The following is a 25294-nucleotide window of genomic DNA, read 5'->3' on the forward strand; positions in this document are numbered from 1 at the left end:
GCCCATCACTTCGTCCAAGCGCGGGGCGGCGTCGCCTCTGTTTTCCCCGACCACAGGATTTTTCCCCTCTGGGTCTTCTGAACACGTCAGAAGGAAGCACGTGGATTTTAGGTCAGCCAGGATGAGATCAAAATCCCCATCCACGGCCGCTGAATCTCCCTTGCAACCAGACAACCTGGTCTCTTCGGCCTCTAAGGAAGGAGGAGTCTCGCTCTGAAGTGCCCGAATTATGGCCATCCCGCCCTCGACAGTCGCCAAGGCCAAATCCCTGCCGCGGATGCACTCGAGGGAGCCAAGAAAGGCAGAGGTCTTCGCCAAATGAGCCTGGAACTCAGCGCGGAGAGCATCTTTGGCCTCTTCGATCCCGCAGCTCGTCGATCCAACGTCACTCTCGATCTGACGCTGAAATCGACACACCTCCGAAGACTTGGCCTTCCTGGCCTTCTTCTCTTTAAGCAGAGAGCTCGCCGTCTTCCCAAGGTCCCTCTCGACCTCTAGCTTGGACACCTTTTTGGAATGAGAATCCTTGACAGCCGTCAGCATGGCTTCAGTTTCAGACCATCTGCTTTGCATCTCCGTCAACTCCCCAGCAAGACGACTGGAGTCAGAACCGCACTCGCTGATCATCCCGCTGATCAGCGACATGAACTGCGAGACGAGAGAACAGTTAGAGATACAAAATGAAGCAAAGCTAAAAAAAAATGGAAGTATCCGACGAGCTAATCGTAAAAGTCCAAAATGAGCGACAAACCCTTCCGCGGAGCCCCGACGCCAGATTCGAGCCTCCTTGCTGCGAAGATTCCCCGTCACCGCCCTTGGTAAACTTCCTCTTCCGGCCCTTAGGCTGAGCGACCGGAGCAGCGCTGGGAGCACGCAGCGCTAGGACGATCTCTTTCCTAGCCGGAGGAGGAGGCATAGACTCGGCGGCCCTCTCTTTGTCCTCGACAAGAATCGGAGTAGTAGACGATCCGGCGGGATGAACCAAAGCATCCGGAACACACGGAACGCTCGTATCAACGAGAGTTCCGCAGTCCTGCGTTCTGCGGAACCTGAACCTCAGCTCCATGATCCGGAGCAACGGCCAGAGCAGAAGAGGATGGGAACTCGGTACCAGCTTGGACTGGCTCCTTTTCGGCTTTGCGGCGAGGTTATTTCTCTCGAAAGGAAAGATGGCCGGCGATGCAAGCTGGCACATCAACGGAGGAAGCCGGAGCCGGAGCTTGGGAGGTGGCCTCGCCCATTTCAACGTCGGAACTTCTCTTGTTACCTTGGGAAGAAGACATCTTGAAAGCTAAAGTTTAGGAGAGAAGCTAGAGAAGATTTAAAGGAAGGAAAGTGTGAAAGAAATGAATGATAGGAGCTCACTACTTATAGAAGAATGAGCTTAGGATTTCGATTTTTATAAACATATATTTTCTCGATGACTTTCCTCCGCGGAATTCAGAATGCAAACTTCGTCCAATACACCTATCTTTGCCTAAATCGGCAAACCGCACGCTAGAATCTCGTCCCGATCAACGATTCTAACGAGCTGGGGGGCTGACTGTTGGGGTCAAAAACGGTTACGACGAAGTTAACATTCAAATGTCCGAACATGTAAATGAGAATATTTCTACGACAAGTATACTTTCGAAAAAGATTTGTTTTTACGAAGAGCCTTACGGCGAAAACACGCTCGCAAAGCATCGGAGAAAGACCAGAATAAGGTCGCTATGCAGCGACCGGGCTCGAGCCAAGCTCAGTCGCTACGTAGCGACCGAGCACGCGTCCCCCTCGGTCGCTATGTAGCGACCGAGTCCGAGACATGCTCAGTCGCTATGTAGCGACCGAGTTCGAGCCAAGCTCGGTCGCTACGTAGCGATCGAGCCCGAGCCAAGCTCGGTCGCTACGTAGCGATCAAGCACGTGCATGTTTTGATCGCTACGAAGCGATCGAGCTTTCCCGAAACATCGATACGACACAAATCCATGCATTCTCGTCTACTCTTTGATACTATCTCCCGAAGACCGTAGCAAACCCATTTCATGTTTCTCGTCATTTGAACTCATCAATCGAACTTTACGATAAAAACCGCGAAAAGTTCGTTTTTTATCGAAAGAAGCCGTAATAAACGTTTCGAGTCAAAAGACGGCCCAAAGAGATCTAAGACGCGAATCGAAGCCCACTTACGATTTCTTAACCAAAAGCCCATGAACCATAGGATGGTTTATGCTTGGTTCGCAAGGAAAGATAATGTCAAGTTTCCGCGGATAAATACGAAGTTTTGGAAGATAACTATGAAGATCGGGAAAAATGGAATATCTCCATTTTTAAGCTATGACGGCTTAAGGGCAGAAGGGGAAAAGCGTAAACTGACTTTGGAGCGAGTATATAAGGAGTCCTAGGCGAGAGGCACAGGAGAGAACTTTGACACAACAAACTTAGCACTTAGAGCGATTTTAGGTAATTTTTCGTTTTTGTTATTCGAGCTGCGACTCAATTAGGTTTTTGCCGTCTTAGGGTTTTAGAACTAGGAATCTCGCCGACAGCTCTCGTAGTCCAGGCACTTATCTTGTTGTAAACGCTCAAACGCAGATTCAGAATAAGAACTATTTTGCTCTCTTTTTCGATTTCTTATTTTATTACTGTTCTCGTTTCGTGTTCTGATTGCTTGGTGTGTGGTATTAGCAGATATTCGGGACCTCTGGAAAATTAGGATTTTACTAGTTTCCTAATTTAAACGGAAATCGACAGTGCAAATTTCGGTTCCCACACTCGTGAGAAATTTCGTCCCCCAACGTCAATACGTATGATCAAGGTAACATTGTGAGGCTTGTCGTGGTCAACAGTTGTCGTGGTCAACAGTCTCGTGTTCGTGAAAGGATATCTCGTGGTCAGATCCAGTGATTGGTGCTCGTTTTCCTACGTTGTTTGCAGCCCTTCCTTGTTATGTTTTTATCTAACTGAAGGAAATTAAAAATTTTAAAACCCATGTAAATGAATTCGATTTTTTTCTTTGGAGGAAGTGGGTAGCATTATGGGCTCCCAAACAGATAGAGGTTGTGATAGACCATGGATTTTACCCACTTTTAGCCATGGTTTATAAGTGTTTTAATAACTAATTACTATATTCTAGAGTCTATTTAGGATATTTATAGGTTCAGGAGTGATTTGGAAGAAAATGATGATTTTGGAGATAAAAAGAGAAAGCATCCGAGCTGACCCTCGAGCAAAACTAGCGGTCTACATTTAGAAGGAATAATCGATCGATGCACACCATGTGACATCGATCGACAGCGAAGCACGCAGAAGCCCGTTTGATTCCAGCCGACTTAGAGCCCAAGACTTCACTAATTTACAAGATTACCCCTGGCGAGTTTTAACCTAATATTTATAGCTTGCCAACATGTTAGAGACAAGGTGTGCTTTCTTGTTTTATTATGTTCACAGTAGAGGTTTTCTAGGATTTTAGTAGAGTTGGAGACAAGATCCAAAGTGATTTGTGATTGGAGCTCCATTATTATCTATCTATCTATGCAGTTTTTATACCTAATTGCTGTTATGAATTGCTTAGCTATGTCTGAGTAGTTCTATTGTTAGGTTTATGGTTTAAATAGGTTATGAGGGAGTAGCCCCAACTATAGATTGCTAGTTGTGATATTCATCATTAGGATTGTCATTAATGCATGTTTCTAGTGTAGCTAGCTAGAACTTGACCTAGGAGTTGTAGACGCATGTTATCACTTGCATCTCACCCCGAATCCGTCCTAATTGAGCTATGATTGCTAGAGTAAGGCGAAAGCTGATCTAGGAAGCCTAGTGAGCATTATTCAACTCGTGCGTAAAGCTTGACTAACGCTCGTCAATCGATATTCCTTAGAATAATCGATCGATGGTGCGAAAGGTGTATCGATCGATATTCCTCTAGAATCATCGATCGACACTTCATCTGGTCAATAGACAAACCTAGAAAGAGAACGCCGATCGGTTTGTTATTAAGAGATTGAGCTTTATAATATCATGCATACAACTATTAAGCATCTTTATGATTATAATCTTGTTTACCTAAATAAAAACCCTAAGTTTAGCTACTTTATTTAATTGTGAAAACCCAATCAAATCAATCGAGCAACTACCTTGCTCACAACCTTCTTATTTACATTTGAACATAATCAACATAGCTTAATCACTCTAATTAGATTTATTAGGTTCCCTAGCTCCTTGTGGATTCGATCTCTAAGTACTAAAATCGAACCTCTTATTTGAGAGAATAATTCACTCCTTAGGGTAATTTGAGTGAGATCAAATTTGGTGCCGTTGCCGGGGAGGTTTGATCGCCTATAGATTTAGTCTAGGTTACTTCTTTAAACTACTTTCCGACATAAAATTTTTCTTCTCTTTTCAGGTGCATGCCCGGCAGTACCAGAAGCAACAAGGAAACACAACTGCTATTCTCATCAGATCCTGCAAGCTTGGAACGTTCGATCCGCAAGGGAAGACGCTCCTCATCGATCGACAACTACACTAGTTCATCGATCGACACTCGCCAACCACCGTCGAACCAGGCACCAATTTCGTCGACCGACCCTCGCTCACCACCGTCGACCGAAGCTACTCTTCCGTCGATCGATATCTCCCATCCGACATCGATCGATACTTCATCCCGAACATCGATCGATACTGAGCCGCGAGATATGGTTGCGACTTTAGTTCTTGTGCGAGATTAGAATGGAGACCTGCATGACCAGGAGGGTCATATGTGTAATACAGCAGAGAGTGTAATCCCTGAGCCTGATATTGATGCTACATGAACTGCTCAACCTGTAGATGAGGCTGCTCGACCTAGAACGTTGGCTGATTACAACTGTCCGGATCAGTTCTATGCCAACAGATCAGCTATTCGTCCTCCAGCTATCCAGAGGGGAGATTTCGATTTGAAGCCGCAGTACTACACACTCGTGGGACAGACACCCTACTGTGGGTTATCTCACGAACATCCTATGGACCATCTGGAGTGGTTCGAGGATCTTATTATCTTCTATCAAAGTCAATGGAGTCCCTTAGGACTACCTATTATGCAAGCTTTTCAAGTACTCACTTGCTGGAGATGCTTCGCATTGGCTTAAGCAGTTACCACCAGGATCTCTTAAATCTTGGGCCGACATCAAGAACGCATTCCTGCGTAACTTCTTTCATGAGGCCCGCGCAGAAGACTTGAGGAGCAAGATTGCTACATTCACGCATGAGCCTACAGAGTCATTCAGAAGCTCTTGGATCATATTCAAGTCTTACCAGAGAGATTGTCTACACCATGGATTCAATAAAGTGCAGCTGCTCAGCACTTTCTTTAGAGGCATCGCAGTGCAATATCAAATGGCTCTTGATGCATCCAGCGAAGGGAACTTCAATACTAGAAATCCAGAAGAGGCTGTAAGACTTATTGAGAACTTGGCATCCATCAATAGCACCAAGAACACTGATTTTGAGAGAAGGAAATCTGCAGGCATCCTTGGGAAGGATCAGATGGATGAGGTGAAAGCAAAGATGGTCACAAGCTTCTTAGGAAACATGCTTATTTAGTAGAGGATGCAGATGCTGTAGACGCATAGGACAGAGCAGAAGTAGAGGAGGATGTGAACTTCATCGGTGGAACTGGATTTCAGAGGTCTGGAAACCAGGGTGGAAACTTATATGGCAATGGACAGAGGAGTAATTTCAACCAGAGTTCACAGTACCAGAAACCCTACAACCAAAATTACAGCGGCAACAACAACAGGAGTTATGTAAATTCATCTTACCAGAAACCACCACCACAGACTCAAGAGAGCAAGATCGAAGCATTGCTTGATCGGGTGCTTGAAGGACAGCAGAACCTGATGGTAGATTTCAATGGGAAGATTGATTCTGTCTACAACAATCTGAACACAAAGTTTGAGACTTTGAGCACTCATCTGAAGAAGTTGGAGATGCAGGTAGTTCAGACATGAGAAGCTGTTAAGAAGCAAGAAGCTTTAGCAAGGGGATATAAGATGATGCAATGAAGCACCACGTGAATGCCATCATTGACACCTACAGAGTCGGTTGCATCGTGCAATGCCGTGAGGATCATGACCCACGAGGAGTTCGCAGCAAGACACCCACATCCACCCAACCCTTTATGTATTAACATCGATCGACAAACTGAGCCAGCCGTCGATCGACAACGAGAGACCACCGCCGATTGACAACCTCCAGTAACCATCTATCGACGAGCACCTCTCACATTTCGAATGAAGATGCCAAAGATTGATAGCGCACGAATCAATGCACTCAGACCACAACCAAAACCTTCAGCTAACCCACCAGAGACCACCAATACACATTCAGAAGACGCACCAGAGCCTATGGAAGTTGATAAGGCTCCTATAAGGAGAACCTTGAGGAAACGAAAGGAAAAGGTTGCTAAGCTTCTGAAAAGGGGAACTAATGTGAAGGAGATGAAAAGTTTTCTTAAGAGAGTCCTTAGTATTCCACTGGAGAAACCTTTCGAGGAAGCCTACTTCACCCACAGATTGTGGATGTTCTTTAGAGAGACCAAGGAGACTGAAGAGGACATTAGGAGAATGTTCCATCAGGTCAGAGAAAAGATGAAGAATAGGATCACACTGAAGAAGAAGAGTGATCCTGAGAAGTTTGCAATATCATGTCTGGTCAAAGGTATTGAGTTCCCACATGCATTGTGTGACACAGGAGCATCAGTCAGCATTTTACCTAGAGTTATGGCAGACCAGCTAGGCCTGAAGGTAGAACCTTCCAATGAATCGTTCACTTTTTTGGATTGTTCTCCCCCCAAAGGATCATATCAACTCTTTTACGGGCTGGTGGATGTGAACTCGGTGAATCCTCTTCGGTTTCTCAATTTCTTTTGATGCATGCGTTTTTCGTTTTAAAGTTGTTTTTCGGCGTTACCCAAATTCCTCTTTTTGGAATCATTTTAATTTTGTTCGTATTTGTCATTTTATTTCTTAGTACAGCTCGGCATTCTTCTGTGGAATGACATTTTCGGTTGTGGAAGGAGAAAAATTTGCTAGGGTGATGAGTGGATGACTTGTTTTTTCTCGGGCTGTTTACTGCAAAAGAATGTTGTCCTTTGGTAGTGGGTTCCTTTGGATGAGGCAGTTTCTTGTTTGGGGATCGTAGAGTATCCCAAGATATTTAAGGGATTCGATGCCCTCTACGGCAGGCTTGTCTTTTTGGCCACGACTGATTTGCTTTGTTCTTTATCAGTGAGCAAGTTATCAGTCTCATTGGTAGTTTCAGATCCGGGAAGATCGACAGCATCGACTTGTGGTTCGGTGAGAGAGGGATCCATTGTCTGCTTTCGAACATTAGATCGGGTTCTTAGAAAGGATGCGTTTTTGTAATCTTCCCCACATACGCTGCCAAAATGTGGATCCTAAACCCACACTAAGTATTTATGGTGTTTGTAATCGATTAGGAAGAAAGAAATTTTGCACCTTTGTGACACCCCCTGTAATAATCCTCACGAGCCAATAAATATTTGGTCGAGAAAAATCTAGCTCGACCAGTTTTAAGTTGGTTCGACCAGGATTAATAAAAATAAAAAATCAACCCGGTAGAGTAATTTCTTGACGGGACTGTCTTGTGGTCGAAAGACTTTCCCTTGATAGTTTTGGTCGAGTCTTAAATATTTGGTCGAATCTTTATTAAACTGGACGAGATTTTCCGAGGGCAAGACGAGAGCCAAAGACAAAGAATATTTGGTTGAAAAATTATTTAAAACTATCGACTAACTTCCAAAATAATTTTTGAACTGAGTTATGTCATCCACCAGCCTGTTTGTTCACCTATTCTGTCCCATGGCTTGCACCTGCATGCTTGCCTAGCTTCTTCAGTAACAGCACATGACAATCAGAAGCTGCATGTGTGCTTGCTTCCTCTTTTATTATTTATGACTGGCTGGAAACTGCTTCATGGAAGGGAAAGAACAGTATGGTGTAGATGATGAAACAGGTTGCCAGCTGTCTGCTCTCAGACAAGCTTTGTTATGAGCTAAAACTTCATGTGAAGTTACCACATGTTGTATTTAACCCTTCTCCAGATGCTTCCCACGTCCGGAAACTTAGAGAAAAATCAAGAGAATTTCAGAGAGAAAGAAGAACAGAAAATCAGTGAGAAAAATTCAGGAAAATAAATCAAGAAAAATTGTTGGTGATCTAATCTTCAACCCTTGCTCAGTTTGTTGCTTTGAGAAAGATTAGAAGTCCAGCTGCAAGCTTGCCTTGAAGAGTAGAACCACCTGAGTTCATCCAACGGTTTAGATTTTGGGTCAGAGGTGGAGTAAGGCTTTAGGTATCCAACCAGTTTCAAAACTAATCTCTTAGGTGAGTCTAGATGGATGTTGAGTTAGATCAACAAGAGTGCATGATTAAATTAAAGTAAATGATGGATGTTGTAAACACTTACTTGAAGATTTAATCAAAATGTTAAAGTGAGGTTAATCTTAATCTTAGTACTTGTTCTCAATTACTAATCTTAATTAAGGATTAATCTTATTTTAATTAAATATTAATCTTGGATTAATTATGATTAATTAAGGAATAATTACAGATTAATTCGGGAATAATCATAGAAGTGAAAATCATGTGAAGTCTTATTATATTCACTATCCCTAAAGTCCCCGCATTAATGAAGACACGATGATGGGGTAGTTCCCTGGAGACCGTGTACTGCATGACGATGCAGTGTCGGATTGTTCATACCAGACATTCGACAATGATGGTGATGCTAACTCACTAGTCTCGGTTAGCCTTAGTGGTTTCTCGGATCTAGTTTATATATTGTATTATATGAGTATGGTAACGGGCTGGTGTTGTGGAAGTGATATTTAAAATAAGAATTCACAATGATGATTGATATTAAAGTATAGTACTAGTACTTGCATGGTCATGTATATTCATTTGATAATTGGTTGGTTTATTATTGATTGTGTTGTGATTCTAGATTCACTGAGTAAACTAGTTGCTCACGTCTCATTTGTGTGTGCAGGTAACCCTTAGGCGGGAGACACTTTACTCTTTTGGACGGAAGGAGCGGCCAACCAGCGGTAGTATTTTGTTGTCCTTGCAACGTACCTTTTTTATGTATATTTACTTAAAACGTTGTTGGGCGATAGGCCGTAGGATAAAACTAAACACTTTGTAAGATGTTTAATGTAAGTAAATAATGTTTAAAAGATGTTTATAAATCAGGAGTTCTCATAAGGATTAGTCCTTGTCCAGGAAGAACTAACTATCGAATATTGTTTTATCGGGTTAAAAAGGCTAAAGTGATATCCGATAGGAGCGTCTGTGATCTTTGGTTGTTGGTCCAAGTGGTCAGATATTTTCCGAGAACTTCGGGTCGACCATCCGGGAACATCGACCGTGTCATTTCCGGTTATCTACGATCGGAGGTGTCACAAAGGTGATATTAGGTTGCAAGTTCTCTAGTCGCTGCGGCTAGGCCATATTCGGATCTGGTATATGCTTACGCAACATCGATACATTAAATACCGGATGCATAGGCATATCGGGTGGAAGTTCTAGTCTATAGGCAACTTCTCCAACTCTAGCAACAATTCGGTATGGCCCAATGTAACGAGCAACTAACTTCCCAATTTTTACAAACCTATCATGAAGGTCCTTTGCGGATAGGCGAGCGTCGTATCAAGAAATTGAAGAAAAGAGAAATTTTGCAAGTTCAAGTATTTTGGGGAAAGTGACAGAGAGTTGTTATAACATGGGAGGATGAAAATAAGTTCCGAGCTGATTACCCATAACTCTTCTCAAATACCCCAGTCGTCCAGTAAAGGGTGTACACTTGTATTTTGAGAATTCGGGGACGAATTCTTTTGAGGGGGGAAGAGTGTAATAACCCTCACGAGCCAATAAATTTTTGGTGCCAATAAATTTTTGGTCGAGAAAAATCTCACTCGACCAGTTTTTAGTTCGTTCGACCAGGATTAATAAAAATAAAAACCAATCCGGTAGACTAATTTCTCGACAGGACTGTCTGGTGGTCGAAAGACCTTCCCTTGATAGTTTTGGTCGAGTCTTAAATATTTGGTCGAATTTTTATTAAACTGGACGTGATTTTCCAAGGGCAAGACGAGACCAAAAGACAAGGAATATTTGGTTGAAAAATTATTTAAAACGATCGACCAACTTACAATTTAATTTTTGAACTGAGTTATGTCCTCCACCAGCTTGTTTGTTCACTTATTCTGTCCCATGACTTGCACCTGCCTGCTTGCCTAGCTTCTTCAGTAACAGCACATGACAATCACAAGCTGCATGTGTGCTTGCTTCCTCTTTTAATTATTTACTAGATTATGACCCTTCCTTGAAAGGATGAGTATATTTTTTGTTTTACTTTAGTTTTAGATATTTAATTTTCACATTTTTATTTTTCTTTGTTATGATATTTGTGTTTTCTTTTTGTAATAAATTTTTATTAAGAAGAGGTTTTGATAATTTGATTGAATTTATAATGTTGGATAACTATACATGTGCTATAGTTATTTCACACATTTATTTTGTAATATATTTGTAAACAGTTATTAATAATTTTTTTAAAAAAAGTAACAAAGTATAGCTAGAAATGTTTTTAATATTCCCATAGTAATTAAATAAATAAAATTAGATGTTTTTCATTAAGTTTTCATTATTTGATTTCATATATTATCATCATAATGTTATAAATACACATAATAATTTGTCATGAAATTAAATATGAATTTTGTAAATTTTGATCCAGTATAAATGAAAAGGGCCACGTGAGTTGTTTAAAAGTTAAAACCAATTGTATTTATCTAAAAAAATCGTGACATATCAAGGCCTAAGGCCCAAGTTTTGATCATCGCCCGACAAAATTCGAAATTGAGATTAGTAAGATTGATTTGGTTAGGTGAAAAATAGGAGTTGTTATCTTCGTAGTCCTTAAAAAAAGGACATTAGTGGTTATGGAACTGGTTTGTTATTTAGATGCCGTGTAATTTAACGTTATATAACCAGTTATATTTAGATGCCGTATTATTTTAAATTGGACTGAATTAATATCAACTGAACATGTTCCTAATTTAATAGTATTGATGATTGGCTAGAAACTGCTTTATGGGAGGAAAATGACAGTAAGACACTACCAGAAATGTGAATATTAATAACAGAGCAGGATAACATTTCTTTCGATTCTGGTATAGTTGACATACCTCTTAGTTCTGGATACTGTTTGTGAAAATGCAAACACTATATTTAGTCGATCCAATTTTAATTATGCTAGCGCTGTCAATTTTGAAATGCTATGCATAATTAATGCAAAAGTCTCCTAACATTATTTGTAGATAATACAATTTATTATTTTTTGAGAAATTATTTAGCTTCCAATATATTTTGATTAGTCAGAAAAATAATATATAAAAATGAATAAAACTAATAAAAAATTGTGATACAAGCCCTCAAACATACTAGATCATTAAGCATGATATAGACAAAACAAAAACAAAAACAAATGAAAAGAGAACAAGAAAAACCAAAGTTCAAAACTTAAAAATGATCTTTTTTAAGGATCATTGCCTTGGATGTTATCCAGATACACCTGCTCCTTGGCGACTCTTTTCTTTTCCCTGATTTCAAGAACAGCTCTTAGAACCTGACTCCTTCCTTTGTTTAGTCCAATAGTCTTCATCGGAGGGTAATTGACTGGGTTCACGACCTGCAAGGGCTTCCCAGTCTGCCACAAAAACAAGGCCATGTAAACATACACCCATAAATGATCGCATGATATAGAACAATCTGATACATCAAGTTACTGCTTCCTCTAACTCACAACAAATGTGTAGCTATTAATGAAATGTATAATCATCTGAAGAATGAAGAATCATGAGCAGCCGAATCCTTGATAGGCTTATGTGGAATTCTCATACAATGTAAACTACCATCAACATTTTGGTCATAAGTAAACAGAAACATGAATCAAGTCTGGCTATCCCCTGCATATATCATCACACATTTACCAAGATTATTATTAAACAATAGAATGATTTTTTCACTGAGACATGTCAAAGAAAATCAGCCCAAACAATTTGATCACTATTAATCTCTTGAAAGATGATGAAAATCCTTACAATGGAAGAGATGCTTGGAGAAAGTTTCAAAAGGGATAAACTCCACACAACAGGAACCTCTCAGCCTTTTCACAACGAAAATCCTTATAATGGAAGACATGCTTCGAGCTATCTCCTCCTCCTCCCGCCTCATAACACCCTAAACCATAATACAAAGAACCATTACACAGAGAACAAAAACGTCACACAGAGACTATTATCAATATAAAATAGCTACTAAAACACAGAGATAAGATTAAAAAAAATATTCAAGACCAGAGACAAGCTGAAAACGAGATAGTGAAGACCAGATACAAAGAACCATTACACAGATACAAGATAAACCAGAGAAAAAGATAAGTTGGATAGTCAAAACCTCCTAGGTGAGAATATCAGCAGAGATGATATGATCGATTGTGTGTAACAGAGACTGACACTCAAGACATAAATTCTAGACCCAGAAACAGAAAGTCAAGACAAATCGAAACCCAAACCTAAAAACCCCAAATCGAACCCTGAGAAAAACTAAGAAGAGAAATTACCCAAGAGATTTAACTCGGCTGGCCGTGGACAAAGACGATTGGAGGTTTTTCGGTGGAAGCCATGAATTTTTCGGTGGAAGCCATGAAGAGACTGGCCGGCCTATTTTTAAACATGTTACAAACCATTATAGTTTTAACCTACGACCTATCCTCAAACAACGTTTTACAGTAAATATACAACAAAAGGTTCGTTGCAAGGACAACAAAAACTACCGCTGATTACGCCGTTCCTTCTAGTCCAAAAGAGTAAGTCTCCCGCCTAATGGTTACCTGCACACACGAATGAGTCGTGAGTAACAACATACTCAGTGAATCTATAATCATAACACATTAAATCATCAACACAAGCAATCACAATAATGCATAAGTATGATCACTCAAGTACTAGTACATATTCCATCATTACAAATCTCGTCCTAAACATCACATAAATATCACCCGTCCTTAGTTCATAATTATATTTATATATATAGGTATATGCTAAACCCGAAACCACAAAAGGCTAAGAGCTTAGCGGGTAACTAAAATAAATAAAAATAATTAAAATTCATCTCCTTCGGATAATCACTTTATGAACACCCAAAACTGGATTGTCACCCAGTACACAGCCCTCCGTGCCTTCGTACATCTTGAAACGTTACGTGAACCACGTACGAACAAGCGACGACGGCTCTTCGTATTATGGAGATATTTAAGTAGTGTGTATTGACTAAGACTTCATATGATTATTACTTCCATGAATTCTTAAGTTTATGAATGCATATATAATTAGTACTTGGGAACAAGTACTAAGTGTTGGGGGTGGATTTACATACTCTTTCAAGGCCCATTAGACAATAAATTATGTCCATTTTACTATGAAGCCCTAGCTTCTTCCTTGTATAAATAAAGAGATACCTCTCTTTATCAAGGGAGATTCTCTTTTTTCCACTTAGATCTAGAACACTTCTTGTAAAGAGTTTATGGATTTTTAGACTTACTTTACACTTGTAATCATACTTGTAATACAATCATTGATCAATAAACTCTTTTTGATGTTCATTTTCCATTTGATTTCGATGTTGATTTCTCTTAAGCCTCAAGAATCTAAGAAATCTAATTCTTAAATTCTTCATTGTATGAATCCAACGAACACTCCATTTATGGTTCAAACAGTTGGCGCTAGAAGGAGGGGGCCAAGGAGAACAATCTTCATAGCATATCAAACTTGGAAGAATCAAGATCTAGTTTAAAAAAAACAAAAAAAAGAATGAAGCAACAATGTCGTCTTGTTTCTTCACCAAGACACGACTTTGGTTCAACGGAGCAAGGGATATTGACCGTAACAGGTCAAAGTTTGAAGCTTTCTTCAACCAACGAAAAAGCTTTGCTTTTGACGAACCCACCAAAGAGCCGAAGATTCTCATCAGCTTGTAGTCTCATCCCTTTGCTCATGAAGATTATGTGGTGCTGCTTCAGTCTGCGTCCGCCGGTGAAGCTCTCAGGGCTGCTCGAGCTTCTTTCCAGTCCATGAAACATGATTTTCCCTGATGCCTAAGATGGACTGGGTTTGTTGAAGTCAAGCTAGAGTCTTGGAATTTCATCAATCTTGTGGCTATAGGAAGAGGACGATGACAGAGATCGATGACGTCGAAGACGCAACTTCTCTGTATGATACAGAACATCGAGAAGAACCAACAAAACCGCTTGGACACCATTGATAAACAGATCAACAGCTCTGAGATTCCTAAGGAGTTTCTCTAAACGTGTTGAAGGAGATGAAGAGAGACGCTGTGAGAGTTCTCGATCTGGAATCAAGCACACGTCTTGTTCGAGGAATTGATTCAGAGAGCTTCTAATTGCGTCGCTTCTCCTCTTTCCACCCGATGGCACCACCGCGATCTCTGTTTCTCCGGCGAGTTTGTCAAGTCTGAGCAGATGTTTGCGACCACCAGATAGCACCACCGGAGATGTTATCACCAATCAAGAACATCACAGCTCTGGTCTTTGCGTTCAAGGTCGCTGCGTTCTTGGTCTCGCCAGTAACCGTTTCTCTGGACCTCTTCCTGACTCCGACAGCCATTGCTCCAAGATGAAGAACATGAAGTCTCTCATGTTTCTATGTTCAGGGCCAGACCATGACAATATCACCAGTGGAAATGTTATCACCGACCTGTAACATCACAGTTCTGGTGCTATTCTTGTGCTGGTGGTGGCTTCAACATCGAGCTTCTTCAGACTCACGAGAGAACCGATGGAAGCTCAACCTCATGATGCTCATGAACTTGCTCGCAACTCGTCATAGTCGCTTCTCTCGCAAGCCCTTGTTGGAAGTTCGAGCTCATGAGCATCTATCCCAAAGGCTCCTCTTCATCTCGGCTTTGTCTTGCCACGAGCGGTTCGAGATCAACGAGGAAGTGTCATCAGACTGTCATCAAGCTCTTGCTTCTACGTCAAGAGAGCTCTCCTGACAGGCTGGCCACCACCGGCACAAGCTCCTCATGATTATATTGAAGAGATATGGCGTCATCTCCTTCATCAGTAGCTCCCGCAATGGATCACTGCAGAGATCACAATTCTTCTCGTTCTCGACATTCGGTCTCGGCAGTCACGAGAACTCAGCTTGTGATTCTCTTCAAGATGGATTTTGGTTTCATCGGAATGGATGAGAACTCGACACACCTTCGTGAAGACAATATATAGTAGAAGAGAGCACATCTCTATTGTTCTTACACGAACAAAAGGGAGAGGATGGGAATGTGATTCTCGTAGTCTTACCTCACGAACCAGCTTCACAGCTCGTCACGTACAACCATCCCTTCACGGCAGAGATAAGTCCTTTTGTTAAATCATCACATGCTTAAACCCACATCTGAAGTTGATCATTTCACGACTAAATATCGTTTCCTGTTCAAACAGTTGGCGCCCACCGTGGGACTATTAGCAAAGTAACGTCGATAAGATGGCGGCGAGCAACGACGGTTCTTCTTCCGGAGAAGTGCGCAAAGCTCTCGACATGATGCCTACGCCTATTCCAGCGCCACTACCACACGCGTCCATAGAAACTATCATGGCGCGTCTCGCTCAGCAAGACGCAGCCCAGAAGGCGGCGACCGATCAAATTGTGGCTCTCGGAAAAATTCTCACCCCTCTCGCTGCGTACGTTGAAACCTCGGCGGTGCAGTGCCGATGACATCTGTTTAACATAGACCAAGCGACCGGCGCGGCCCCAGCGCATGCTGAAGATCAAGATATCAACAATGGCGATACGGCTCAAACCCCTGGTAGTCCTGACGCCCAGACCATAAACAAACTCGCCGCCATAAAGCAATCAGTCCTCGACATCGCCTCTAAGATCAATAAAGTGACGACGTCTGCGCCACAAATCGAGCGCGTCCTCGCAGAATTCCTCCGGACGCCGTTCACCCAAAATATAACGGGGGTTCGACTCCGAAAGATGGAGAAACTCCGTCTTCCAACCTTCGATGGTGTTTTCGACCCCTCCGCCCACGTCACATCCTTCAACATCGCGATGCGACGTGCAAATTTCTCCGACGAAGAGAAAGACGCCGGCTTTTGCCAGCTATTAGTTGAAACACTCGAAGGACCGGCCCTCAACTAGTTCACTGGTCTCCAAGAAAACTCCGTCGACTGCTTCCACGACCTCTCGACGGCCTTTCTCAAGAACTACATCATGTTCACTCACCAGGAAGCTACCGCCATAGACCTTTGGAACCTCACTCATGCTAATGGGCAAAGCCTCCGGGAGTTCATGGAGAAGTTCAAAGCCATCGTCTCTAAGGTCGACGTCCCCGACTACATAGCTGTGGAATCGCTGATGAACACCCTCCACATAGAATCACAGTTCAGAGCCGACCTCTATCGGCACCCGACGAGATCCGTGTCAGACACGATAGCCCGGTCCCATAACTTTATCCGCATGGAAGAGGACACCAGGGCGAAGGTGGCGAAGGAAGCAGCGGGAAAACAAACGTCTGCCCGAACGAACGACACCCGTCAGGAACCTCGCCAGCACTCTTCCAGCGGGAAACCCAACTAGTAAAAGGAATGTCGTCGACGAAGAAGAGCCCCCCAGGCTCCGCAGTTGTCGTACGAGAGAAAGGATGGAATCACTAGGACTGAGACTCCGCCCAGAAACCATCAAGCTCCTACGAACCGACAAGTTCGAACCCTGCTGAACCCAATAAGTGGTGCTCGTATCACAAAGTTAAATCACACGACACGAAGGAGTGCAAAATCCTTTTTGGACGCTTCCTTGAGTCGGTCAAAAGTGGCAAAATCGAGATAGAGCCTCCCCCGCAGAAGCCAAAGAACAATAAAAGCTGGAGCAAAAACAAAGAGAAGAAAGCTCAGATGACGAGATCCCACCTACGGTTTCCGACCTGCGTGATAAATTGCAACGAGTAACGGAGCGACCTCTCATTATAGCAATGAATTCTGAAGATCTGCGTACCCTGCTAAAGCGAAAGACCGCAATGGTCGCAGACGTACTGGCCAGCAAAGTGAAACTTAGGACAATTATCAACAAGTCCAAAGCGAGAAAGGTTAGCCAAACCATAATCGCTCCGGACCCAGGCCTCCAGTCTCGAGTCATCGACCTCCGCGATAAGATCAACTCAAAATCTGACGACCTACGGATCAAGCTTAGTCGATCCTAAAGATCCGACTTACGACGTCGTCTCGAGGCAACAAAACGACGCCCTAAAATGGTTCCGCAAGTCGAAAACAGTACTGACGACCTACGGACACAACTAGAGTCCATGAGGGCCACGCGTGCCCCACATCTCAACGTTATAATGGGTGGCTCACCTCCCTGTGGAGACTCGGTCCGAGCCGTAAAAGACTCCCGACGACAAGCCACCACCTCACAGAAATGGCCTTCACAAGTTGAGAATGATCATCAGATCATTTTCTCGGCCGCCGATACTTGCGACGTACACATGCCGCACAACGATCCACTCCTCATTGATATAGGGATTGGCGAGTGCCAGGCCACAAAGGTTCTCGTCGACACTGGCAGCTCTGTCGACCTAATCTTTCTAGATACGCTCAACAAGATGGGAATCGACTTACGGGACATGAGGCCCTCCTCACGCACCCTTACCGGATTCAATGGAGCCTCGGAAAAAATGATCGGGATAATACATCTCCCAGTCTACGCAGGGGACGTAACCCGAACCGTCAAATTCTCCGTCATTCGCGCAAAAGCGCCCTACAATGCCATCCTCGGCACCCCTTGGCTGCACTCCATGAAAGCCGTTCCCTCGACTTACCATCAGTGCATCAAATTCTCCGGAAAAGACGGCACAACTCAGACGATCCGTGGAGACCAGTGAGCCGCGAGGGAGCTACTTATCGCCACAGTCAAGTTACAACAGTCAACTTCCCTCATCAATTCAGTCGCGGCCAATTCATAAGATCTACTCCCAGAAGGAAGATATCCGCGAAGTCCCCCTCGATGAGGCTGACCCATCAAAAGCCGTGCGTCTCTGAGCATTTCTCTCCGACGAGATGCAATCACAAATTATCTCTTTCCTCAAAACAAACGCTTCGACTTTTGCATGGACACCCTCTGATATGAAAGGGATAGACCCCGCGGTGACCTCTCATGAAATGAACGTCGACCCGACGTTCAAGCCTATCCGACAAAAAACTTGGAAGCTCAGACCCGAACGGTCTAAAGCTGTGAACGAGGAGGTCGACAGGCTGCTCAATGCATGCTTCATCACCGAGGTAAGATATCCGGAGTGGCTGGCCAATCCTGTCGTGGTGAAGAAGAAGAACGGAAAATGGCACATTTGCGTTGACTTTACCGATCTAAACAAAGCATGTCCCAAGGGCAGGTACCAGCTCCCTCACATCGATTGTTTGGTAGAATCAACGGCCGGTAACGAACTCTTAACCTTTATGGATGCCTTCTCGGGGTACAACTAAATCCGGATGCATCCAGACAACCGCGAGAAGACGGCCGTCATAACGGATTGGGGGACGTACTGCTACAAAGTCATGCCTTTCGGTCTAAAGAACGCGGGGGCAACCTACCAGCGTCTGGTTAACCGGATGTTCGCCGATAAACTCGGCGACACTATGGAAGTCTAAATCGACGACATGCTAGTCAAATCAGTTCACGCCGAGAACCATCTCTCCCACCTGCAAGAATGCTTCAAGACGCTGAATGACTATGGGATGAAGCTCAACCCAGCGAAGTGCACCTTCAGCGTCACCTCGGGCGAATTCCTTGCCTACATTGTCACCCAGCGAGGCATCGAAGCGAACCCCAAACAGATCACAGCGATCCTTGACCTTCAAAGCCCGAAGAACAGTCGTGAAGTACAGCACCTATCCGGGAGGATCGCAGCCCTCAACAGGTTCATCTCACTATCTACTGACAAATGCCTTCCCTTCTACGAACTCCTGCGAGAAAATAAGAGGTTCGTCTGGGACGAGAAATGCGAAGTAGCGTTCAATCAGCTAAAGCACTATCTCACAACGTCTCCGGTACTATCAAAACCCGAGGCTGGCGATACCCTATCCCTCTATATCGCCGTCACATCTTCAGCGGTCAGTAGCGTCCTCATCTGAGAAGACCGAGGCGAGCAAAAGCCCATTTTCTACATCAGCAAGTTCATGACCAGCCTGAGACGCGATACCCAACCCTGGAGAAGACGGCCCTCGCAGTCATCACCTCGGCGAGAATACTAAGACCATACTTCCAATCACACACGATCGAGATACTCTCCAACCAGCCCCTCCGAACGGTAATGCAAAACACCAACCAATCGGGAAGACTGACCAAGTGGGCAATGGAACTCAGTGAGAACGACATCGTGTATAATAATCGTACACCAGCCAAGTTGCAAGTCCTCGCTGACTTCCTGATCGAGTTAACCCCGGAATTCGAACATGATCTAGTCCTACCACGCAAAAATTGGATACTGCACGTAGATGGTTCATCTACGAACAAAGGTTCGGGGGCAGACTTGCAACTATAGTTGTCCACATGCGAACTAATTAGGCAGTCGTTCATCTTTGGCTTCGCCGCATCAAACAACGAAGCCGAATACGAGTCTCTCATTGCGGGACTCCGCCTCGCTAAAGCGGTCAAAGCCAAACGAGTCAGCGCCTATTGCGATTCCCAACTCATGGTAAGCCAATATCTCGGCGATTACGATGCCAGGAACGATAGGATGGACGCGTACCTCAAGCTTGTCCAAGAGCTCACGCGAGACTTCGATGCCCTTGGGAGTAAACTACACGACCAAGTGAAGCGAACGATCCTAATACATAAAATCAAGAAACCAAGTATCGACCCAACGGCCAAACAGATGGCCATCACAGCTTCCGTCACCGACGCAATGAATATCGATGAAGCAGACCCTTGCACAACAGAGACCTAATCCCTTGATTGGCGCAAGGAGTTCATCGATTACTTAGCTGATGACAAATTTCCTGTCGAGAAGTGGGAGGCACGACGGCTCAAGCTATGCAGCGCACATTACGTCGTCAAGGACGAAGAACTCCATCGGTGGAACGCAACAAAGGTACTCCTCAAATGCATTTCCGGCGACGAAACAAGACTCGTCATGGCCGAAACGCAGCAGGCAATAACTCGGGTGGGCGAGCTCTCGCATTGAAAATCAAGAATCTCGGTTTTTACTGGCCAACCATGAATGCGGATTGCGAGTCTTACGTCCAGAAATGCGATAAGTGCCAACGACACGCTTCCACCTTCCACAGCCCAACAGAGTTGCTCCGCACCCTGACTGCACCATACCCGTTCATGCGATGGTGAATGGCGTAATAGGCCCAATGCCGAACTCTGGACAGAAGAGATTCATTTTGGTCTTGACAGACTACTTCACTAAATGGGTGGAAGCAGAAGTATACGCTAACATCACCGACAAGGAAGTACATAAGCTCGTCTGGAAAAACATCATCTGCAGGCACGGACTCCCCTACGAGGTAATCACCGACAACGGATCCCAGTTTATCTCGCACAACTTCAGAGAGTTCTGCGACAGATGGAGAATCCGTCTCAACATGTCAACACTGAGAAACCCACAGAGTAACAGTCAAGCCGAGTCTACTAACAAAACTATCATCGACGGCCTGAAGAAACGACTCGACTTGAAGAAGGGTTGCTGGGCCGATGAACTGGACGGCGTCCTGTGGTCCCACAGGACAACTCCGCGCAGAGCGACAAAAGCTACCCCTTTGTCGATGGCCTATGGAGTTGAAGCGATGGCACCCGCCGAAGTAAACGTAACCAGCTTACGCCGCTCCAAGATGCCACTGAACGTCAAACTTAACTGCGACATGCTCCTCGATGCACTAGACGACATCGAAGAGAAGCGCGACCAAGCGTTGCTTCGCATTCAAAACTACCAACATCAGATCGAGAGTTACTACAACAAGAAAGTCTGGCTTCGACCTCTCGCACTGGGTAACATCGTTCTTCGAAAGGTGTTTGAAAATACTAAGGAATGGAATGCCGGTAAACTCGGGGCTAATTGGGAGGGACCATACAAGATTACTGAAGTAATTAAGCCCTACGTCTACCGTCTCGAAACCTCAACCGGCGAAGCGGTGCCCCGAGCCTGGAACTCGAAGCACCTTCGACGCTTCCACTCCTAAACAAACCTTATCACTCCAAGTAAATGACTCTCACGTCACGTTTGCTTGTTTAAACACCAAAGCGAGCGAATGCCTCCCAGTCACGTTCACTCGTTAAAAAAAAAACCCTGAGTAAATACGTTTCCTCTGCCACTTTTACTCGAAAAACAAGAACTACGAATGGCTTGATCCTCCACAAGAGGTAGGTAGGCAGCCTTAACGGGTCCAGCTGTAACAAAAACAAACAAACTTCTCCCTCGAGAAGTCACACCGCTCATGCGATGCCCACACGTGCTTGCCCCGGCCTCTCAATCGAATGTACCGGCACTCGCACCCCACCATCGAGAATGTCCTGATCAGACACATGCTCGCAGGGACTTGGTCGTATCACGGCGTTAGCTGATATGTCCGAATTGATGACTCCTGCTCTTTTCATAATTCACTAAGTAAGGTTTGGCCAACCGAATGCTTAGGAGTTACTTTGAAATCAGACCTGGAACCGTCACCATTTCAAAACTATCATGATCTTAAGTTATCCACCTTTGATCCACGCCAAGTCGACGCACCGACAACGGCACAAATGAGCGAAGGAAGTTAACGACTTAAGGCTCAGTGATGCACGGTCGCAAATCGATTAAATCGACGACCTAGTCATGTCACCTCGAGTCAAGGAACAGTAGACGCATCGAGACACCTCAATGATCCTCACCCCAAAAGCGAGGTCACGTCAAATCCCTAATCTAGCTGTCGAGTATGTGTGAGTGATTTCAAATCCTCTTTACGTCGCAGCCCTTTCTCTTTATATAGCCAACCTGGTGCTCTTTCGTGACATAGCTCGCGTCGTCGTCGTGGGCTTCTAACTCGTTGGGCCGAGAGGTCCACGCTTCTTCGAAGAGCCGTTGAGCTAGATGCGCCTAGTCGACGTGCGATCGACCAAAAGCATCTTAATCGACAAAAGGCCTTCATCTAACGGGTTGACGGACGTCAACTCCTCGAAGGCACGAACACTCAGAGTGACAGCAATCTCGGCAGCCATGACCATCAAGGAAACTACGATACGCCACGAGCCATTCAGAAACTGGCTTATTGTCGGGTCTCGATGCCTCACATACGACGTAACTAATCGAGGAATTGGGAACCAGAGCTTTGTGTCGTCATGAAAATAAGATTCATAGACGCACTGGAACCCGACCGGCGGTGATCAAGGACTCTGGCTCTCCGAAGGGATTAGGAAAGTCACCCCGATTCCTCGACGTTCCCTTAGAAGCCTCTTCACACTGTTGGGAGTCGATCGCGTCAAGCGACCTTCTCCCAGGATTGGCCACTTATCTCTGGAGAACCCAGGAACTTGGGCGCCAGAGCTGGGAGTTCCTCGAAGATCCCCCCGGGAAAATAACACGTCGGCACAAAGTTAACGGGGGGGAACCCCGTCTCTCGCGCCACCCTGACTGTCTCTCGCATAGACCTTTGCTTCAGTCGGAGCTTCTCTTGCTTCTTCTCGATATAGGCGCGCCGACTTGGAGACCAGAATTCTCTTAGACAACTCCAAAGTCCTAGTGTCCATCACCACCTCGCGATGGACCAGTTCAAACTCATCGAGCGGAGTCCCGTCCATATCTCTCGCTGGACAGGATGCGGTTGCGACCGCCTTCCCCTTCTGTTTACGGGACAACCTTCCACCAGACGACATGACGCTATCTATTCTAGAACAACAATCTAGAGAAAGAAGCAGAGAGGAAGAGAGAGAAAGTACCTGAATACGCAGAGAAGAATGAATGAAACGAGAAGTGGGCAAGTATTTATAGGAAGAGAAGCGGAGCATCCCCCCCCCCGAGGCGTCATCATTAGGTCTACGTGGGCCTGCTTGGGCCTCGAAAGAACACCTAATTGCCCATGAAACCAACGCGTCGCTTCGACTTCCCGCGATAACCGGGTCAGACCCAGATCGAAAGGAAGGTCAAAGTCAAAATCAGGGTTAACCGAAAGAAAAACCGGTTCAACCGAAATTTGATCGAGATATCTAAATTCGAGAAACGAAACGATGTCTCGCGATATATCGACTGTGCACCACGTCTTCGCGATGGGCCGTCTATCCTTCCAAACCATTGACCTCCAAATTCATCAAGCTCGACAGAATGTCGCTCACTGAAGAATAGACGGCCCGACCCGTATAAGACGTAGCGACAGCTCGGCTTCACGGCTCGGAGCGCCGACTCCTCGGCGCAACCCGAGAGTGATTTTGGTCCATCGCACGTCGACTAGGCACATCCGGCTCAACCCGAGAGTGCTTTTGGTCGATCACAACGTCTCCGGTACTATCAAAACCCGAGGCGGGCGATACCCTCTCCCTCTATATCGCCGTCTCATCTTCAGCGGTCAGTAGTGTCCTTATCTGAGAAGACACAAAAGCCCATTTTCTACATCAGCAAGTGCATGACCGAGCCTGTGGGCGATACCCAACCCTGGGGAAGATGACCCTCGCCGTCGTCACCTCGGCGAGAAAACTCAGACCATACTTCCAATCACACACGATCCAGATACTCTCCAACCAGCCCCTCCGAACGGTGATGCAAAACACCAACCAATCAGGAAGACTGACCAAGTGGGCAATGGAACTCAGTGAGCACGACATCGTGTATAATAATCGTAAAGCAGCCAAGTTGCAAGTCCTCGCTGACTTCCTGATCGAGTTAACCCCGGAACTCGAACAAGATCTAGTCCTAACAAGCAAAAATTGGATACTGCACGTAGATGGTTCATCTACGAACAAAGGTTTGGGGGAAGGCGTGCAACTACAGTCGCCCACAGGCAAACTAATTAGGCAGTCGTTCAGCTTTGGCTTTGCAGCATCAAACAACGAAGCCGAATACGAGTCTCTCATTGCGGGACTCCGCCTCGCTAAATTGGTCAAAGCCAAACAAGTCAGCGCCTATTGCGATTCCCAACTCGTGGTAAGCAATTAACTCGGCGATTACGATGCTAGGAATGATAGGATGGACGCGTACCTCAAGCTTGTCCAAGACCTCACGCGAGACTTTGAGTTCTTCGAACTCACGAAGGTTCCCCGCTGAGAAAACATATGCGCGGATGCCCTCGCTGCCCTTAGGAGTAAACTACACAAGATCGAGAAACCAAGTATCGACCCAACGGCCAAACAGATGGCCATCACAGCTTCCGTCACCGACACAATGAATATCGACGAAGTAGAGCGTTACACAACAGAGACCCAATCCCATGATTGGCGCAAGGAGTTCATCGATTACTTAGCTGATGACAAATTGCCTGCCGAGAAGTGGGAGGCACGATGGCTCAAGCGACGCAGCACACATTACGTCGTCATGGACGGAGAACTCCATCAGTGAACCGCAACAAAGGTACTCCTTAAATGCATTTCCGGCGACGAAACAAGACTCATCATGGCGAAACGCACGAAGGCGCAGCAGGCAATCACACGGGTGGGCGAGCTCTCGCATTGAAAGTCAAGAATCTCGGTTTTTACTGGTCAACCATGAATGCGAACTGCGAGTCTTACGTCCAGAAATGCGATAAGTGCCAACGACACGCTTCCACCATCCATAGCCCAACAGAGTTGCTCCGCACCCTGACTGCACCATACCCGTTCATGCGATGGGGAATGGACATAATAGGCCCAATGTCGAACTCTCGATAGAAGAGATTCATCTTGGTCTTGATAGACTACTGCACTAAATGGGTGGAAGCAGAAGCATGCGCTAACATCACCGACAAGGAAGTACAGAATTACGTATGGAAAAAATCATCTGCAGGCACGGACTCCCCTACGAGGTAATCACCGAGAACGGATCCCAGTTTATCTCGCACAACTTCAGAGTGTTCTGCGACAGATGGAGAATCTGTCTCAACATGTCAACACCGAGAAACCCGTAGAGTAACGGTCAAGCCGAGTCTACTAACAAAACTATCATCGACGGCCTGAAGAAACGACTCGACTTGAAGAAGGGTTGTGGGGCCGATGAACTGGACAGTGTCCTGTGGTCCC

At 44.9% G+C, this 25294-nt stretch overlaps 1 protein-coding gene and 1 long non-coding RNA gene across 2 annotated transcripts; one reads left to right on the forward strand and one right to left on the reverse strand.

Annotated features, from left to right (window-relative positions):
• Positions 1 to 11464: 11464 nt before the first annotated feature.
• LOC106305625 lies at positions 11465 to 12224 on the reverse strand. Its single transcript, XR_001263027.1, has 2 exons — positions 12143 to 12224; positions 11465 to 11748 (listed from the first exon to the last, which is right to left on the reverse strand). It is a non-coding gene; the product is annotated as an uncharacterized LOC106305625 (long non-coding RNA).
• A 6547-nt stretch (positions 12225 to 18771) lies between these two features.
• LOC106302498 (uncharacterized mitochondrial protein AtMg00860-like) lies at positions 18772 to 19245 on the forward strand. The gene has a single exon (XM_013738997.1). It carries the CDS (start codon positions 18772 to 18774, stop codon positions 19243 to 19245), a length of 474 nt encoding a protein of 157 aa, XP_013594451.1.
• The last annotated feature ends 6049 nt before the right edge of the window (positions 19246 to 25294 follow it).

This window comes from Brassica oleracea, chromosome C7, assembly GCF_000695525.1.
Source record: "Brassica oleracea var. oleracea cultivar TO1000 chromosome C7, BOL, whole genome shotgun sequence".
NCBI lineage: Eukaryota > Viridiplantae > Streptophyta > Magnoliopsida > Brassicales > Brassicaceae > Brassica > Brassica oleracea.

Excerpts from the sequence above, each read along its gene's own strand:
- LOC106302498 (XM_013738997.1), top strand. The coding sequence starts at position 18,772 with ATGCTAGTCAAATCAGTTCACGCCGAGAACCATCTCTCCCACCTGCAA.